The sequence below is a fragment of the Carcharodon carcharias genome, chromosome 1, assembly GCF_017639515.1.
Source record: "Carcharodon carcharias isolate sCarCar2 chromosome 1, sCarCar2.pri, whole genome shotgun sequence".
Taxonomy (NCBI): Eukaryota; Metazoa; Chordata; class Chondrichthyes; order Lamniformes; family Lamnidae; genus Carcharodon; species Carcharodon carcharias.
The window spans coordinates 148,927,979-148,948,885 of record NC_054467.1 but is presented as its reverse complement, the minus strand read 5'-3'; the positions used below and the strand labels follow the sequence as shown (position 1 = coordinate 148,948,885).

Here is a 20,907-nt window from a genome sequence, read left to right as displayed (position 1 = left end):
AACGAAATTCCATAAAATCAGTGGGAAATAATAACATTTTTCTTATTTTCAAATTCCAAAAATGTCCAAAATTATAAGTGTAAATTCCATTATCCTGCTTGCCTCCAAATCAGCTCTCAATTATGGCTGTGGGATTATACAATTTATCTTTTAATTCCTTCAAATTTTCAGTCTCTTCATAGGCTCTAATTGAATTCAGAACTGCAATAATAGAGTTCTGTTGTATCTAGCATGGGGATCCTATAAAACTAGGAAAATAATTTAAGTTAACCCTTTTCCTGATGCATAAATTCTTGACTTGGAATTGTGACACATCTATGTTTGGAAAGTGGCACTATAACAAAAGGATGCAGAGATATGTTCTGGTAGAAGGTAATAACAGATAATTGGCTATGATTCTTCATATTGAATTTGTAATCTGGGGGATGTAGTTAACTAGGCCCTAGGAAAGATTTTGCAGGAAAGGAAGGAAAAAAACACATGCTGAACTTTCTAGCTGTTGCTAGAAAATACAAGAGATCAAGTTTGTGTAATTAGTAAAATCATTAGAGTAGTTGTTTTGTCAGTCCTCTTGGCTTGAGAAGGAAAAGTGAAACAACAATGGGGAAAATATACATACTTTGCACACATAGAGGTCACCATAACTAATTCTGACGCTTGTCACAGACAAGTTTTCCACACGGACATTGAGAAGACATTGCAAGGTGACAACGGAAAGCAAGAATCTTGGTTGTGATACCTCTTCTCTCTCTGCACCTTGTTGAATGGCTAGTCTCGGGAACTGAAATCAATAACTGTGCATCTGAGTTACCTCAGTAGACATGGGAGGAGACGTGGTACCTTTCTTCTATGTGTAGTTCAATACTACAGAGTAGATTACATTCAACAACTCAACAATTCAGACAGCTATCTAATTTTTACTCTGTTTCATTTAATGTTATAGCTTGGCCAATAATAGCCCTTGTAGAACACTTTCAAATACTCTGCTTCCATCGCCTTTTAAGGAAGAGAATTCCAAAGACTCACTACCCTCTGAGAGAAAAAAATTCTCATCTCTGTCTTAAATGAGCGATACCTTATTTTTAAGCAGTGACCCCTAGTTCCAGGTTCTCCCACAAGAGGAAACATCTTCTCTACACCTGCCCTGTTAAGATCACTCAGGACTTTAAAGGTTTCAATCAAGTTGCCTTTTAGCCTTCTAACTTCCAGTGAATACAAACCTAACCTGGCCATTCCTGGCATTAGTCTGGTAACCTTCTCTGAACTGCTTCTAATACATTTACATCTTTCCTTAAATAAGGAAACCAATACTGTACACATTAGTCTAGATGTGGTTTCACCAGTGCCCTGTGCAACTGAAGCATAACCTTCCCTACTTTTTTATTCAATTCCCCTCGCAATAAACGATAACATTCTATTGGCTTTACCCATTACATGCTGTACCTGCATGCTAGCCTTTTGTGATTCATGCACGAGGACACCCAGATCCCTCTGAATCTCAGAGCTCTGCAATCTCTCACCATTTAGATAATCTTTTTAATTCTTCCTGCCAAAATGGACAATTTCACATTTGCCCAGGTTGAACTCCATTTGCTAGATCTTTGCACACTCACTTAACCCATCTGTGTCATTTTGTAGCCTCCTTATGTCCTCTTCACAATTTATTTTCTTATCTGTGTGTGGTCAGCAAATTTATCAATCATACTGTCGGTCCCTTCACCCAAGACATTTATATAAATTGTAAAAAAAATTGGTTGAGGTCCCATCGCTGATCTCTGTGACACACCCTTGTCACATCCTGCCATCCAGAAAAAGACCCATTTATGCCAACTCTCTGCTTCCTGTTAGCTAGCTAATCTTCAATCCATGCCAGTATGTTATCCCTTACACCATGAAATTTTATTTTCTCCAATAACCTTCGATGTGGCACTTCTTCAACTGCCTTTTGGAAATCTAAGTACATCCACCAGTTCCCCTTTATCCATAGCACATGTGACTTCTTCAAAAAACTCCAATAAATTGGTTAAACATGACTTCCCTTTTACAAAACCATGTTGACTCTGCCTGATTGCCTTGGATTTTTTAAAGTGCTCTGTTATACCATCTTTAATAATAGCTTCTAACATTTTCCCTTTGACAAATGCTAGGCTAACTGGCCTGTAGTTTCCTGGTTTCTGTCTCCCTCCCTTTTTGAATAAAGGCTTTATACTTGTTATTTTCCAATCTAATGTAACCTTCCCCAAATCTAGGGAATTTTGTAAAATTAAAATCAATGCATCAACTATTTCACTAGCTGCCTCTTCCAAGTCCTTAGGGGGAAGTCCATCCGAACCTGGGGATTTGTCAGCCTGCAGCCCCAACAACTTGCTCAATACCACTTCCCTGGTGATTGTAATTTTCCTGGGTTCCTTCATCCCTTCCATTTCCTGATTTACAGCTATTCCCGGGATGTTACTTGTGTCCTGTATAATGAAGATTGAAGCAAAACACCTGTGAGTTCATCTGCCATCTCCCTACTTTGCACTATCAATTCTCCAGATGCACTTGCCCTTGGACCACTGCTCACTTTAACACTTTACTTATTTAAATATCCATAGAAACTCTTACTATCTGTCTTTATATTACTAGCTAGCTTTCTCTCGTACTCTAATTTTTCCCCCCTTTTTAATTTTTTTTGTCATCCTTTGTTGTCCTTTATATTCTTTCCAATTTTCTAACCAGCTAGCTTTGTGTAATTATATGCTTTTTCTTTAAGTTTGATACTGTCTTTAACTTTTTTAGTTCACCACGGACAGTGGGCCCTCCCCTTGGAATTTTTCTTTCTCATTGGAATGTATATATTCTGTATATTCTGAAATATCCCTTTATGTCTGCAACTGAACCTCTATTGACCAATCCCTTAACCTCATTTGCCTGTTCACTTTAGTTGGCTCTGCTTTCATGCCCTCATAATTGCCCTTATTTAAGTTTAAAATACTAGTCTTGGACACATTCGGTTCTCCCTCAAAATAAATGTAAAATCCAATCATATTATGATCGCTAATATCTAGGGGTGCCTTCACTTTGAGATTATCAATTAATCCTATCTCATTGCTAAATACCAGGTCTAGTATATAGCCCGCTCTGGTTGACTCCAGAATGTGCTGTTCTAAGAAACTATCCTGAAAACTTCTTTGAACTCATCTTCTACACTACCTTTTCCCATCTGATTTTTACAGTCTATATGTAGATTAAAATCCCCCATGATTATTACTGTACTTTTCTGACAAGCTCCCATTATCTCTTCTTTTATACTGCCCTACCGTGTAGTTTCAATCAGGGGGCCTGTACACGATTCTCACTAATGACTTCTCGCTTTTATCATTCCTCATTTCAACCCAAACTGCTTCAATATCCTGGCTTCCTGAACTTAGTTCATCCGTCTCTCACATGCGAATGCCATCATTAATTAACAGAGCTACCCCTCCACCTTTTCCTAACTTCCTGTCCTTCCTAGATGTGTCTCACCCTTCAATACTCAGGTCCCAGTCTGTCATCCTGTAGCCATGTCTCTATGATGGCTATCAGATAGCATAAATAGAAATAAGTAAGTACTATCAGTTCATCTGTTTTGTTTTGAATGCTATGTTTGTTTAGATATAGAGCCTTTATTATTATTTATTACTTTATTATTTTTATTATACTTTTATTTTTGTTGCATTTAGCCTTATCTGCTGATTTACTCTTAGATTTGTACTCTGTCCCTGTCGCAGTCTGTTTATCATTTCCCATATTAATATCTGTCTCTCTTGCCTGGCCTTTACTCTTTGGTTTGCCACATCTTCCCAAATTTGATCTCTTGCCCTCATTATTCAGTTTAAAACCCTCTTTATTTCACTAATTAGGCGGCATGTGAGGACACCAGCCCCAGCACAGTTCAAGGGTAGACCGTGCCTGTGGTACAAATCCCACTTTCTCCAATACTGTTGCCAGAACCAGAAGCCACTTCTCCTGCACCAGTCTTTTAGCTACGCATTGATTTCTTTAATCCTATTTGTCCTATGCCAATTTGCACATGGCTCAGGTAATAATCCAGAAATTATGACCTTTGTAGTTCCGCTTCTTAATTTGGTGCCAAGCTCCTCATACTGGCTATGCAGAGCCTCCTTCCTCATCCTGCCTATGTCGTTGGTACCTATGGGCAAATAAGGTTAGAGAAATTAATACTTGGCTCAAAGACTGGTGTGGGAGAAGTGGCTTCTAGTTTGTGGCGTATGGGCAACAGTATTGGGGAAGGCAGTGGCAAAGTAGTATTGTCACTGGACTGGTTATTCTAGAGACCCTGGGTAATGATCTGGGGATCCAGGCTCGAATCCCACCATGACAGATTGTGAAATTTGAATTCAATAAAAAACCTGGAATTAAAAATCTAATGATGACAATTGTAAAAAAGCCCATCTGGTTCACTAATGTCCTTTAGGAAAGGAAATCTGCTGTCCTTACCTGGTCTGGCCTACATGTGACTCCAGACTCATAGCAATGCAGTTGACTCTTAAAATGCCCTCTGAACAAGGGCAATAAGGGATGGGAAATAAATGCTGGCCTAGCCAGTGACGACCACATCCCATGAACGAATAAATTAAAAAAAAATACCTACATGGACCATGACCACTGGATCCTCCCTCTCCCCACTGCAAGTTCCTCTCCAGCCCTGAGCAGATGTTCTGAACCCTGGCACCAGGCAAGCAACACAGCCATCTGGACTCTCACTCTTTGCTACAGAGAATTGTATCAATCCCTCTCACTGTACTATCCCTACTACCACTATGTTCCCCTTTGCAGCTGCTCCCCCCCCAACCCCACCCACTTGAATGGCTTCCTGTACTACGGTGCCATGGTCAGTTTGCTCATCCACGCTGCGGCCCCCGCTCTCATCCAAACAAGCTGGGAGAACCTCAAACCAGTTGGACAATTGCAAAGGCTCACAGTCCTGCACTCCTCCCCTCTGGGTCCCCTTACTTGCCTCACTTGCAGTCCTGTCCCTGACCACTGACTAAATCAGAAGACCCTATCCCAAGTGGTGTTACTGCCTCCTGGTATAAAGCATCCAGGTAACTTTTCCACTGTGTTGTAGAGTCTGCAGCTCAGCCTCCAGCTCTGAACTGAAGTTCCTCAAGCCACAAGCAGATGTGTTTGCGTTGGATCACAATGTTATCCAGGAGCACCCACACGCTGCAGCCTTGACACTTTACCTGTCCCACAATCAATGTGATTTAAATAATTACTTAATTATATGAATCACTTACTTATGTTGCTTTCTTATATATTTTATTAACTTCACCACCAATTTGTGTAACATTTTAAACCTTGGGAATAGAATAGAACTTATCCACTTACCAGATACTCACCAAACAGCCAGCTCCTTTCCCTGTAGTGGAGCAAGAACCAATTGCTATGGCGTGAAAAAGATAGAAAAAGGAAACTAACACCTCCTTCCCCCCAACTATCCCTCTCATCAAACCCCAAGTCTTCACTCAGTTAGCTCAGCTGCACTCCGTTCGCCTTGGCTACAGTAAAGAACCCTGAATTCATTTTAAACTGAACTGATAAGCAGATTCAACCAGCTAACTGACTATTCAGCTCCTACAGCTGAACGTGAGTTTACCCTCTCTAAACTGCTAGAATGAAAGAACTTAGCCTGCTTACACAATACTTTTCAGTTACTGTTAATTACAGCCTAGATTAGATTTTAAGAGCAAAATTTAAAATCAAAATTAACACTTAAAACTCCTCTCTCACCAAACTCCCAAGTCTTCACTCAGTTTGTCCAGCCACACCCCGTTTTGCCCTGGTGGCTTTAATACCTGATGTGAGGGTCTCAAGCACCTGATTCTAACCTAAAGGTAAAGTCATCGTGGTTTGATGAGGGGAGTGGCCATATACGTTTGATTTTACTGACCTTCCTGTCATTTGCCTAAGTAAATTCTGCTGTGTTTTATTTTGATTGTGCAAGACCTGCACATTAGAAGCTGTTGCTACTACCAAAGATCTTATAGAATAAATAAGCAATTATAGGTGAGATACTGAACCAGATGGTGTGATTAAGCCAAATTAATGTGCCTGAGCTCCCTTGGAGTGGCAGTCAGAGTTGGATTGCCACTCCATTGCTAGTTTCTTACCTGAAATTTTCTTCAATCCTGTTTTGCCCGGCCTTCCCCCTCAGGCCAGTGAAATCCAGGCAGTGCAGGATATCCTCGGGGCCTGGCATTGACTGGCAGCTCTGTTGGATGCAGGGAGGCCATTACCCCTTTTTTACAGCACTAGCTGCTGTAAACCAGGTAAGATAAAGGTCTAGTGAAGTTAAAGGTTTTTGATATGCCAGGGAGAAGGTAAGTGTACAAGGTAAGTGGGTAGGATTTGAAGGAGGTAGGTGGGAGGTCGGGCCTCGGGGAGCGGGTGTGTTGGGCCTGGCCTCAGGGAGGGGGTGTGGGTGTTGGGTTGGGCCTCATGGAGGGGGTGTCAGGTTGGGCCCTGTGGAGGGGATGTGTTGGGGTGAGCCTCGGGTATGGCGGGGGAAAGTGTTGGGGGGTCTATGGGGAGGTGTGATGTGAGGTCAGGCCATGCCTGGGGGAGTGAGGCTGAGTTGGACCTGACCGTGATGAGGGGGAATAGTCTCTGTTGGATTGGGGGAATCCCGTGGGTTGGGGAGTTCCTGTCGGGGTGTAGTCTGTTGGGGGTGAGGGGAGTCTGGAGAAGGTCTGGTGGGGGAGACCCCTGAGGGGTCGGAGGGTTGAGGAAGTTCTGTGGGGGGTCGGTGTATGTCTATGCATTGGTACCCCAAAGGTTAGAAGATATTTTAATTCGTTTAACATGTTCTGGGTAACAGCAAAATGCTGCAGATGCTGGAAATTTGAAACAAAAACAGAAAATGCTGGAAATTTGAAACAAAAACAGAAAATGCTGGAAAAGCTCAGCAGGTCTAACAGCATCTGTGGAGGGAGAAACACAGTTAATGTTTTGAGTCCATATGACCCTCCTTCAGAGCTGAAGAGAAGCGTTCTGGGTAACTATTGATGTAACCCAATCGGAACCATCAGAAACATTCGGGCAATTGACGTGCAAACCTTAGCTGTGAACTTCCGGGGGTTAGGGAGTGGAGCAGTAGGGGTGTGTGGTAGTAGAGGAGGGGTGGTGGGTGGGGTTTGCCAGCGCACTTTTGGGGAAAACGCCCCCATATGATGCTCTGGAACTCTGAAGTTATGGCCCAATATAATTACAATATAAATGCTGACTTTGACTTAGCTGCTTCCTGCAGTTGGGCTCATGCTAATTCAAAGTTATCAGCAAGCATTGCTTAAACAATAATACAAAATTTTAAAATCAATAGCAATGTAGAAATAAATGAAAATACCTTTAAAAGCATAGTTTATGTAAAACGATGTTGATGATGTGATTTGATCTTTCAGTTGGTAACTTGAGATTCTCATGCTTTCAGTTTCAACTTATAAATTTAAACAACTTACTTTTAAGCATACTTCCAGTCTGCTTTGGATATTGTAGAGCATTAGACTTAGACAACAAGATCTGATTGTTCTTAAATTAGAATCAATTTTCCTTAACTTGGTGATGATCACTCTTTGAAGTTGATTTGTACCTTTTTTGCTTTTTCAACTAGAAATAAGAAATAATGAATTAATAGTCCCAAAATATCATCCAAATTTCTGGGCAGAAGGAGTATGGCAATGCTGTAGACAAGCGGATAAACTTGCTCCAGGATGTGAGGAATATAACCTCTTTGGTGATAGTAAGTATTGCATTTCTTATTGCTAACAAAGGAAGTATTTTTCTTTAGAAGAATACCGAGCATTTGCTATGCCGGAGCAGCTCAAAGTTCAGTCCCAAGAGCAGGTTTCTGTTGGGGGCAGGGGGTGGTGCAGGCAGTGGGGAGGTGGTGCTGCTGGTTGGTGGGAGAGTGATGTTTGAAGACAGCAATTGTTAAGACTGAATTAGGGACCAATCCAGCTCAAAGAACTCTGATTTAACTGGCGCTGACTGTTTGGATCACTGAAGTATCCTGACCAGGCAGGCTTGATGCTTGTGCTGCTCATTATTGTCCGATTTCTATAAAGAAACCCAAAATGGGCATTAGGCACCTCATTTACATTTTGAAGCAACCGAATCCCTGTTTTAGATGACTGCCAGGGACACCTAAAAGAAAAATGGCTCGATTTTGGGACAGACCTTTATCATACATCTTAGGCAAAATTGAGCCTCATTACATTGAGGCCATAATGTGCCCTTTTGACCTCAATATGTCTCAAAGTGCTTTAAATCCAGTGAATGCCGTTTTAACATGTAGTTGCTATTGTTTATAGGTAAAAGAAGCTGACATTCTTGACATGCTCATTGCTTAAATGATCATTGCATGTCCAAATAATGGCCAAATTGTCCATAGGAAAATATTCTGTAAAGAACACAAGTCATCACAATTGATACTTCAGCAGGGTTCCTGTGTATTTTTTTGTCTTTCAGTATTGAGTTCTTTTTCTCATTCAAATATCTTAATTAGTTTTTGTTTAAAATTACCGTTTGAGTATGTTGAATGTTTGTTTGATGTAGGTATGATCAATATTGACTCTTGAAATGTCCATGAATCTACAAACCAAATTCTTTTGTCTATAGTTAAATGTGTTATGCAGTAAGCTTTTTATAGATTTATGCTGGAGATTGCTGTCATATCTTCTCTGTTGAAAGTAATGCTTTTTCTTTTTAGTTACTCGAAAGCCACTTCCTCCAACACCAGACGATGTGGTAAGAAATTATAAAAAGATTAATTAATTCTAATTAATTCGCTGTTATATACTCATTAATGTTCTATTACATGGTCTGTCACTAGTGTGAGCAATATTTCTAATTGTTGTTAGTAATGAAAGGTAAATATCAAGTCATTAATTATTTGCTATCATTGAGCAAGGCAGTTCTAGCATCTCTTACAGACCAACTTATGTTTGGGCATTATAGTATTGCCCTCACAGGTTCAGCAGATCATATCAATTCTAAGAAGACATCTGGCCGTCATGGGAGATGATGGGCTACACCTAGGGTTTATGTCACTTCTGTATTGACCGTGGCTGTGGAGGCCAATTCGTGAATTGCAGTCGCTTCCTCAGCTGGCACAGATGAATAGGGTTGACCTGAGGTCAACTGATGTTTTTCTCTTCCAACTGGGCTCTCTCTTCTGCCATCTGGTTAATTATTTTGTCCTCTGCTTTCTCCACGCCCTTCCTGACTGCTTGCCTCCAGGCATTCTGGTCAGCAGTGAGGACTTCCCGTGCGACGACTCCTACCCTGGTCAACTTACTACAAGCCTCACTTGTAGGCATCCTTGTATCTCAGATGTGGGTGACCTATTGACCTCATGCTGACAACAAGTTCACCTTAGAACATGTCTTTGGGAATAAGGCTGGCATTCATTTTGCTCACATGACCCAGCCAATGAAGCCACCACTGACTCGATAGAGCAAATATGCTGGGGGCCCCTCCAAGCTGCTGTACTTTCATGTTCGGCACTCTTTCTTACTAGGAGATGCCCAATATTTGTCTCAGGCAGTGGAGGTGGAAGCTGCTTAGCTGCGTTTCTTGGCTTGCGTAAGTTGTCCAAGTTTTGCTACTGTAAAGGAGGTTGCTGAGAACACAAACCTGGTACACACAGATCTTTGTATTTTTGGTTAGTTCGCTGTTTGTCTGCATTCGACTTCTCAACTTTCACAAGCTGCAGCCTTAGCAATTCTGGTGCTGGTTTCAGCATCCAAAGGACATGCTGCTGGAAATTGTTGATCCAAGGTATGTGAAGCTGTCGATGACCTCCAGAGTGAGGTTATCAGTGTTGATGGATGGTGGCATCTGTGTGCCCTAGCCCATAATTTTTGTTTTCCTGATGCTGATTGTCAGTCCAAACTGAGAAGAGCTCAGACAAACATTTTCTCATGGAAAGAAGAAATGACTCCCAAGTGTCCAGGCGGGCAGCCTGTTTTCTGCAGCTGTTTAAAGAGTCTGCTCTGCCTACAAGGTCGAAGGCCATGGTGAGGACTATGAAAGCATATTGGTCTGTGCTTTTTGCGGCACTTCTGTAACTGCCTAAGTGAGAAAACCAGCTCAACGGTTGTTCAAGCTCTGAAGATGCACTGCGACTCAGGGTAGATGCATGATGCCAGGGTCTTCAATATTGTCAGAGCTACATGAGCCAAGACCTTTCCACAACACTTAACAAGGAGATGTCTTGAAAAAGAGGGATGCTTGCAAAAGTAATACATGTTTAGAAGTATTTCATTCTGATGAGAGCTATTATCGAGACTTTGATCTGATCTTAGGCAGGGTTATTATATAATTTCAATCTTTGTAGAAAATATTTTGGAATTCATCTACTTTCATGTTTATAACGCACAATTATACAAATAATACTATTAAGAGATTATTCTTTGCTTATTAGAGATCAAAAAATGAACAAAGGCACAAAGTTGCATCTGAACACATTTATTTTCCTAACTCTCTGCATGGAAAGATATTATCTGAATCAGAATAATAATCACAAATAGTCTGATGGCTGGTTTTTGGAATTATCACAATACAGTAATAGTTAGGTTCAGTTCAGTGTGACAAAATTTAATGAGCATGCAGCCTTAGCTGAGTTTAGTTGAATTGATTACAACATATAACTCCGTTTCAGAATTAGTTAAAGATTACACTACATATAGTCCCTTGTAGTTTTATTGTGGCATATAACTGATCTTCATTTAATTCTATAGTGTCAGTAAAACAGCTTAAGATTTGTTTGCTCAAGAATGATTCTTGTTCAGTCAAAGTTAGATCTATTTCACCGTGGCTGTTATTTCCTTACGTCACTCTGTCTATATAATCTAGGTATGCCTTTAATGAGTCCTCCACCGAGGTCTGTTCTTCTAGTTCATTTTGTGCTATCCTTTCTGCTACTAATTTATCCCAGAAATGCAAATTTGCTAAATATAATATGTATTGTGGAATTAACTGATCAAAATGAGAACCCTCTCACTAGATAAACTGAGTCCATCTAATTGTTTGAGGGTGTTTCTGAATCTGTGTCTGTGCTCTTTAGTTGATTTAATCTTTAGTATGAATAGATTCACACGCAAGCAACAATTTTTTTTTGATAGTTTTCCTCTAACCAACCATGACTGCTTTTTCTAACTAACTTTTTGTTCCTTTATTTCACGGCCACCTTTCATCTAAGCTGTCTAAACAATGTAGACATGCCTTTTGTTAAGAATGTGAAGTTTTATAAGATGGTTATGTCTTGGGACTGTCTCTTTGGTAAATTATGGTAGTGAAGAGAGACATGTGATCTGTTCTGAATTCTGCCCAACAACAAGCCTTGGGTGGCTTGGTTACCATGGGGAAAAGAGGCCCAGGTGAGACTTGCTGAGAGCAAGGTACAAAATGTTTACACTTGAAACAAAGACAAGAGCAGCTGGGCTGACTGTGGACTGACTTTCTGTCGCAGAATTTTATGGATAGAACGAGTGAGAACTCTCTCAGAAAGACAAAAATCAGCAGCTAGTGTGCCAGGAGTATGCTGCTTTTATGTGAACTATCAGGCAGAATGCGGGTGGGAGGACAGTCTTTGGATGAAGAGGCGCATCCCGTAGCACTTAAGATTCTGGAAGATTTCCCCTGGTAAGGCTGGGTGGAGAAATCACTAGAGTGAGCCTTACTGCTAGTGGACAGTTCTGGAATTCTTCAAAAACTGAGGGGAGAGTCTTTCAACTTTCACTCAACGTTATGACTCAGTGAAACGGGGAAATGCGAACTCATTGGAAGGTTGGAGTGACTGTGGACTTTGTTCTTTAAAGGCCGTAATCCTTTGACACACAGCGGCACATTTCAGGATGGCTCGGAGATGAGAGGATGCATAATTTCTTGGACATGGCATTAAAGAACTTGGTGGAGGAGGTCCAGAGAAGGAGGAATGTCCTGTACCTACATGGGGGAAAGGCATCTTCCTGTCCTTTTCTTTCGCAGCAGCTGATGCTGCTCTGCCTGACCTCATCTCTCATTCCTCCTGTACACCAAGGAAAACTCTGAGCAAGATGTCAATGGCCAAGCACTCCATTTCTCCTGGTAACTCCCACATAGTGTCCAATAAGGTAGAATAACATAGCACTTCTTCTCCTTAGGTGAAGCCTTTAGGGAACTTCCAGATAGTGTTGATGAAGTCATGATAAAGTGTTCCAGAAAGTCTCCTGATATATTTCAAAAGCCCTCTTTAAACCTCCATCAGCAAGTGCACATTAAAATGTGACATGCCTTTTAAGTAGTCTTCAAAATCCTCTGTAGTGACCAGTTTACTCCCAGTTGGGAGAGGGCATTAGGTCAGGTGCCAGCCACCAAATTAGCCTCCTTAATGGTTGTTGATTTTGTGATTCTGTGTTGCTAATATTTAAAGTATGCTGATTTAAATATATGATTATGTAAATAGTTATGTCATCGCAGGAAGTAATGTAATATCACATGATGCTGCAGCCACCTTAGTTTGCGCAGTGAACACCACATATAGCAGCAGTAAGACATTCCACTTCTTTTGAGGCATTCCACTCGTTTTGAGGAAAAGCTAAAAGGACACAGCATGGAGAGCATATTACAGGATGGACACGAATATGAGGCAATTATCACAGGAAGACAGTATTTGCAAACCTTACAGGCTGAGATGCCTGCTGGCACAAAGTCCAAGGCACTCAGGCAGAACATGGTGCACCTGGTTGTGGACTCTGGCACAAACCGTATGGATGCCCGGCATACCTTGACACGTGTAAGGCATGTGGTCTTAGAGGGCACTGAGCCAAACTTGGCAGAAGGTCCAGCAGTAGGAATGCTGGAAGAAGCCAGAGCACCAGTGCTCAAACTGCAGATGTACATCTCCCAGAAACTAAGTGAGCTGAGACACCTCAAGGAATCACCAGAAGTAAAGATCCATACATGAAATGAGGGATTGCTTGACCAAAATGGAGGGGGTGGATAGAGGTGAAGATACTGCAGAAGAGCAATTTATTCACACAATACCTTAGTGGAACAGATCAATTCTATTAACAAAATGGAAGCCTTTGCACCACTCCGGATCGTCTGCTGCGACAAACCTTGCAGGCATCGACTGAGAGTGAAGATTGACGCAGGTGCAAATATCAATACTCCCACCTTGTCACGTTCTCAAAGATATGTACCACCTGACATGGAAGCCTATGGTCCAACCCACAAGTGTAAGGCTCACAGCTTACTAAGGCTTGATAATAAAGTGCCGAGGTTCCCTAGATCTGCAATGCAGGTACAAGGAATCAACATGCCTACTTAGAAGTTCAACATGGTGGATGCAGCAGGATCGGCAGTCACAAGTTTGCCAGCGTGCAACCAACTTAACATGGTCACCATCCATGAGGTGACCCAGTCTGAAGACTGCAACAATCAAGGTGTATACACATCTAGAAAACATGAACAGAATGGTTCAGAGTCTGCTTCGGAAAGTGAAAGTACTGAAGCCAGCACCAAAGAGAGCTCTGGCAGCCTAGTGTCCAGCCTCAAGGAAGGGTGGTGGAAAATGCTGCACCCAGCGAGAAAGAGGCGATATGACTGGAAATTTCTTCTTGGATGCCAGTTTGTAACAGCCTGTACCCAGAAGCCTGAGGGATTGCGAGCAATCAGTGATGTTCTTGATGAGATTAAGCAACAGAAAGAACCCCTCCAATCATATGACATATAATCATCATGGATTTGATTGCTACAGATCTATTCACAGTGGGCAGTGAAGCCTACCTGCTCCTCACTGACTACTGCTCGAAGCTTCTGCACAATATGGAACTTTAAAACACATTGAATGCAGCAGTGGCCAGCACTGTGACACCATCTTTAGTCTTTTTGGTGCCCTGGCAGAATGTTATCTGACCGCAGTCCACAATACAATGGAAAACAATTCCAGGACAGGTGTGAACAATGGTCCATCAACCACATCACATCATTGCCTCGATATACTTGTTCAAATAGGACAGATGAATGTTTGGTCAGAACAGTCAAATCCTTGATCAAAAAGTGTTCAGAAATTGGGCATGATGTCCAAGTTGCATCTTACGCAACACCATTAAGACTCTGGATTGCCATCGCCTGCTGAGATTCCATTTAGTTGACCGGTGAAAACCACAACACTGGGTTACTATCTCACCAAATTATCTGAGATCACAGACTATCCTCATCAGAGGCAGGATAAGATGAAAAATGTGCATACAGGTGCAGAGTTTCCGCCACTCTAAATTGGCGAGAAGGTGAGTCCTACACCCATAAGAACAGACTTGGACCCCAGTGGAGGTGTCTAATGAATACAAAGAACCATGTTTGTGCAAGGCGACAACACCAAATGGTGTGGTCCTACAAAGGAACTGATCTCACCTCAGGGAACCTTCTTTTAGCCATGTTCAAGGCGAATCAGCATTGCCTACGCACAAAGCAGATACATTTTGCAGATGTGACAACAAGGAACACACCAAATATTGCAGCAACTGTGCATGGTCAGCCTCAACGTGAATTAAATCCTTAGTATGAAAGAACATGGTTTGAAATTGCACCTGCATGTAGTGGCTACAAGCCTGGTTGAATCAGCTGACACCAGTACATTTCTGAGACCATGAAGCATAGGCAACACCTCAAAAAGTAGTAGTCCAGGTGTTCTTGTTATAAGTTGAATGTTCCATGTTATATAGTATTACAGTTGCCAATTGTTATGTTTCATACGGGTAATTTGTTTGTGTACATATTCATGTTAAGCTATTTTGATTTTGTTTTATTTAAGGAAAGGGGAATGTTGTGATAGTGTGCTTGCTAATATGTAAAGTATACTTATTTAAATAATTGGTTATGTAAATAGTAATGTCATCGCAGGAAGTGATGTAATATCACAAGGTACAGCAGCCATCTTAGTCTGCACAGTGAGTAGCATATGTTGCGGAGTAAGAGAATCTTCATTAAAGACCTGTGCTCAATCTCTATGAAGCCTGTCTTCAGCTTCATTTGTATTGGTCTAGAAAGAGATGATGCAGAAGTTGATTTAAATGGTAATTAGCTGCTTAATGATCCTCCAGGTAGCCATTCTTAACGCAAACTTCAACCTCCTTTACCAAAGTGGAGCTTTGCATTAAACACGGGCTAAACTGACATTTCAGCTTAGGACCTGATTTTGTCATCTTGGATGCTCTTCACCACCTAAACTATCTGGGGAAAATTGTCTCCCCTTGTTGACCTGGCTTTGCTGTTAATCAGACAGATGTATTTGCCAGTTTCAAGAACACTTGGCTTAATGTTTGTCAATGTGACATTGCTGCAGGACAGAAACTCTGGTGCATGCGGACAGAGTTCAAGTACCCAACTGAACTGGCTTCTTCCAGTTTGCTTATACCCCACATATATGGATATATATGTATGTGTATACAAGAGGATGCTGTTACATTCTTCCCTCCTTAATGAAAAAGTTACACAGTTCAAATTCCATACAATTTTGTGCTTTTTATTTACTCAAAAATCTAACTTAACCACAGGTTTCCTATACTTAAGAGGATTTCTCCATTCTTGACCCAAACTTACAGATGGGGCTTGACCCATCTTGACCTTCAATTGAATTTTCCACTTCGTCAGACATGTCTGATGACTCTGACTCAGATGTGAACTGGTTTCAGGCACAACTTTGTGTTAGAATAACTATTGGCACTCTACTCATATCCTGACAATCTAATTAATCAGATTCATTTGATTCTTCCCAACTCCCTTCCTCTTCATGAACCTCCTGAAGGTAAAACATGATCAGATGTGCAAACCTAACCTTTACACTACCAAACATCTTGACTAAACATGAGGACCACATATTTTCACAAATTTTCTTGGTAGTCACTTCAGCCAATTATGAGATCTTTCACCTTAACCTTCTAGTTCAACTTCAAACGATGTTCTCTCACTACATACCTATCATGGCTCTCTTTCTGCCTAGATTGTTTTTCTTCCGCTGACTGCTAAATGTGGCCTCCACACTGAAAACCTAACTCTAGACTGTCTTCTAAGAAACAATTCAGCTGATGTTGCGCTAATAGTAATGTGAGTTGTTGTTTGCTTCATTGAAAACCCCTCAACCTATTTCGAATGATTATCTATCAAAATGAATAGCTGTTGCCATTCAAATTCTGCAAAATCAATGTGCAGCCTTTGCCACTCTCTAGCTGGCCACTTCCATGATTGCAAAGGTGTCTTATCTTCTACTGCTTGACATACTGTACGCTGGTTCACTGTCTCTATGTCCTTATTTAACCTTGGTCACCAAAGATAGCTTCTCGCTTAACTCTTTGTCAAGATCACCCCTAAGTTTTTATCGTGAATATCACATAGCAACTGTGACCTGTACCTTACAGGAATTACAACTCTGGCTTCCCACATAACACAATGTTTATCAACTGACAGCTCATTCTTACACACAAATATGGCCTGATTTCGAAATCTGGCATTAGTGTTAGCCACCCATTTGCGATAAAGGTCGTGTACCCTTGCCAGTACCATGTCGCAGTGAGTTCTACCAATGTCATTCGCTGTGACTGGCAACACACGTGTGAAAAGAAAACTACATCTTCCCTGTTGGTCCCTGCCTCGGATGGGGATGGTAATCTAGACATTGCAAAGGCATTACAATGATCTTCCGATCATCTGTGCTTACTGTCATACTGGTAAGTAGACAAAATCAAAGCCCATCTCTGCAGCTAAAATGGGTACTGGAGATTTCGGATTCAAAATAACCATTAGGAGCTTATGATCAGTTTTGATCTTGAAACTATGACCATACAAGTATTTGTGAAATCATCTTACTGCAAAAATCAAAGACAATGCTTCACATTCTATCTAATTTCACTCACTGGCTCTGAGGGTGGGTGAGGCAAATGCAATTGTTCTCTCCTCACCATTATTCAACACATTAGAAATCACAGTACCTTCTCCATATGGAGAGGCATCACGCAACCTTAATCTTTTTTGGACACATTGTAATGTACAAGCACTGTACCATCTAACAGTTGACTTTTACACAATTTAAATGATTTGTCACACTACTTTGTCCAACTCCATGGAACACCCTTCCTTGAGTTCATTCAATGGATGCAACAAGGTTGTCAAGTTTGGAATGAATTTACTGTAGTAATCCACTAGGTCCAAAAAAGATCTGAGCTCAGATATTCTGAGGGTGTGGTGCATTTTTTATTGCTTGAATTTTACCCTTGTTGGGATGTATCCCATCTTTGCCTATCCTGTAACCCAAAATCTCCACAGAGTTTTGAAACATTTCACATTTGTGTGCCTTCACCCAAACTCTATGCTTTTCAAAGCATTGGAGCAGCTTTTTGAGTCTGTCATCATAGCTCTGCCTGTTTGGAGCTGTCATAAATATGTCATCCAAGTAGCACACTAACCCCTGAATTCCTTGCAAAATTTGGTTCTTCACCCATGGGAAAATTCCAGAGGCTGATGAAACACAAAAGGCAGTCTATGAAACTGAACTAGACGCATGTGTGTATTAATAGTCAAATAAACCTTGGACTTATCATCTAACTCAAGTTGCAGATAGGCGTTTGTCAGGTCTAACTGAAAAACTGTGGCCTCCTGACAACATCATGAACAGATCCTCCATGTTTGACAAAGTATCAGGTGAATTACATTCTAGTACCTGATTTACGGTTACCTATTAATCCCCAAATTCTTACACTACCACCTGACTTTGGTACTACCACTATGTGAGTACTTTAGAGACAATGTTCTCAGTCTCAAGTCTTTTCAGTTCTTGCTTTACTTTCTCCCTTTGAGTGTAGGGCCCTGGACGAGGCATCCAGTACGTTCCTCTGAACCTGTACGTTGGCATTATATCCTTGAATCGGTGTGCCAGTTTCATTAAACACCTGAAGGCATTTGACGATCATATCATCTTGCGTTGTGAATTTCACTTTTACGTGCAAAAGGCTCATTCCAATTTAACTATTTTCTTCCTAACAAGTCTGGTTTTTCAACCTTCACCACAACGATGGACAATTTTGCACATTTCTTTTTGTAAGGGAGTGGAACCGACACACTTCCCATTATGGGAATTTTCTCTCCTCCATAACTTCATAATTCTGTGTGATTTCTCTAGTTGATGTTGACGCAACTTTTCGCAGTATAGGATTCAGGAATCGTGCTAACTGACGCACCCGTGCCGACCTCCATATCCACCAGAGTTCCATCCAGTGCTACCTGGCCACCATGCCCTGCAAATATCTACAGGACATCCTTGAGCTTTAGATCGTGTGGGTCTCAACCGACTCCTCAGCGATCTGGTGCTGTCTGACAATCATATGCAGAGACTGCTGTTTCCTCCAGCCAGCTTTTTCTCCATTTATGTTCTCTCGACATGCCAAGACCACCCTCCTCCTTGCAGCTGTAGCACTCTGCCTTCACAAATGGACAACTCTGTGCCTGATGTTGGCCTAAGCACCGGTAACAGGACTTTGTAGTACCACTGCTACTGATAAATGCCATTGTTGGGGCCTTCTGCTTATTCAGCTGCAGCTTTTTACTTCAGGCAACTGGCGGTTGTTAGCTCTGACTTCTCTTATGTCACATTCTGCCACATCCATGGGCAATGCTGATTGGCAAGCTGTGTTGAAAATTAACTTTGGCAATGTCATCAACCTATTGCAAATGTATTCCACTTCTAAACCACACACTGATCTATCGTGCAATGCTCTTTCTGCAAGATTCTCCAAAATTACAATGAATAGACAGCTTTTGCAAGCCACAATAAACTCTCCAGTATTCTCACTGGGCAACTGACTTGTTCCAAAGCAATAGCTTTCTGCAATCTCCAATGGTTTGGGACTGTAGTGCTGTTTAAGCTTATACAAAGTATCCAACAGCGGCATTTCCTTTCCCCCTACTGTCTGATTAGCAGCTAGATTATCAAGATCTTTGAGTATATTATTAGTAGTGAAAATCATCTCTAGCTGCTCCACATATGCACTAAAAATCTCTGTCATGGCTATGATCTCCCAGATGTGCAATAATACCTGTTGATGCAGACATCCTCGAAGGTCAGTTTATCCATGTGTACAAACAGGTTTTCCTCTAAGACTGGATTTTAAGCCTATTTCTCACCAAAATAAAACCTTAGAGTTCCTCTGCTAGTGTGCTGGAAGCTTCTCCAACCTAAATTTGTTTGGCTTGAAAAATCCATAATCCCACCTTGTTGCAAGACTGATATCCTTGCAAGACAGAAACATTGCTGTATGCACATGGAATCAAGTACTCAACTGGAATAAACCAGTTCAGTTTCTTGTATACATACGTACACAAATGGCCACAAGAGGGTCCTATTACAGTCAAAGACTGTTCTTAGTGATAATGAAGTGCTTCTTTGTAGGTTATTTGGGGCCACTTTTGATCCATTTCGAGCCATTTACCTTTTAACGATTCATTATAAGATTATGAACAGTTAAAAATGCAGGACCAGTAATTTGTCTCTTTTGTCTCTTCTGGTTTGACCATCTAGTTTCTTTTAATGCAGTTTTGAACACAAATTGGCCTCTGTTTGAGAACTTGAATGGGATGTTAATCGTATTCTTTTCACATTGGTTTCCCTCCTATTTTTCCCTACAGGAGGGTTGCATAAATGCATGAATGTCAGTAAATGCATTTAGAGTGATTTCAAGCAGTATTTGTTTACCACAAGAACAAGTGAACTCTAACAAACTTTGCCCTTAGTACCCCCAGTGCAGGGGCGTTTAGGTGTGTTCCTTTTAAGATGAAAATGGCCCTCTGATTATTGTTCAAGGTTTTACAGCTTAAGTGAATAGGGCAAAACTCAAGTTGACCTGTAGATTGGGTGCAAGCTATGTTTTAAAAAGATTAAGTAGTTATTTTTCTGTTTTATAGAATCATGATAAGGTGCAAATTATATCTGACTAGACAGTGCCCAAATATCTTCATGCCTAAAAAGATTTGTCATCTAAAAATACATGGCAATCCAGTGTAACTTGTATGACTGGATGCATTTTTCTCAGTTTAATTTCGTAATTTTAGCCTGATTTTGATAGTATCTGATTCACAGAAGTTAATCTCCACTAAACAGTAGTCTATCTTATCCATTTATTCTATTTAACAGCTACATAACAATCTAACAGGATGTGTTTATAAGCCTCCATCTCTCCTACCACAAAATGAAGATGAAGATGAGGAAGATGAGGAGGAGGAGGAGTTGGTTCTAGCAATGTATGACTTTGAAGCATTAGAGACCCACGATCTAAATCTAGTGAAGGGTGAAGAATATGTCCTGTTACAAAAAAGTGACGTGCATTGGTGGAAAGCAAAAGATAAAAATGGGTAAGTGTCTGTTAATTCACACCAATGTATTTGTACGTGTGGTGTGATTAAGCACAGCATAATTCAATAGTAAATATAACCCTGAGAAGTTCCACTGCTGTTAGTACAGGAACTACTCAAAGCTACACACACAAACTCCGTCTGTGACACTGAAAATTAACTTTTACTATTGTGGAGTCGCCATCCTTCTGATTTTCATTATTGGAGATTTGAGAATTTAGAAAAAGCTTTTTCTTTCTATCTGTCTTATCTCACACTCTCAATCCAATTTTTATTTACTTAGCTTTCTTTACCTTGGCACTACTCTAATTTACACTTCCTGGTTCAGGTAGTGCTGCTCATTAACAATTTTTCAACCTGATTATGGAGATAAACAGTTGCTTATCCTGTGCACACATGTACCTGAAGACCTGTAGAGCACGTTGCACTTTTTAGATTGTTGGCAGGCAGGAACTTGCATTGCAAAAGCCCATAGAAGGC

General features: G+C 41.0%; 1 protein-coding gene across 4 annotated transcripts in view; it reads left to right on the top strand.

Annotated features, from left to right (window-relative positions):
• Positions 1-20,907, top strand: part of tec (tec protein tyrosine kinase) — a 194,689-nt gene that overhangs the window by 102,179 nt on the left and 71,603 nt on the right. For all 4 annotated transcript variants that reach the window (XM_041191517.1, XM_041191747.1, XM_041191602.1 and 1 more), the window contains 3 exons: positions 7,655-7,783; positions 8,753-8,790; positions 20,210-20,427. In XM_041191517.1, coding sequence (XP_041047451.1) covers positions 7,655-7,783; positions 8,753-8,790; positions 20,210-20,427 — 385 coding nt within the window. The remainder of the gene's footprint in view (positions 1-7,654; positions 7,784-8,752; positions 8,791-20,209; positions 20,428-20,907) is intronic.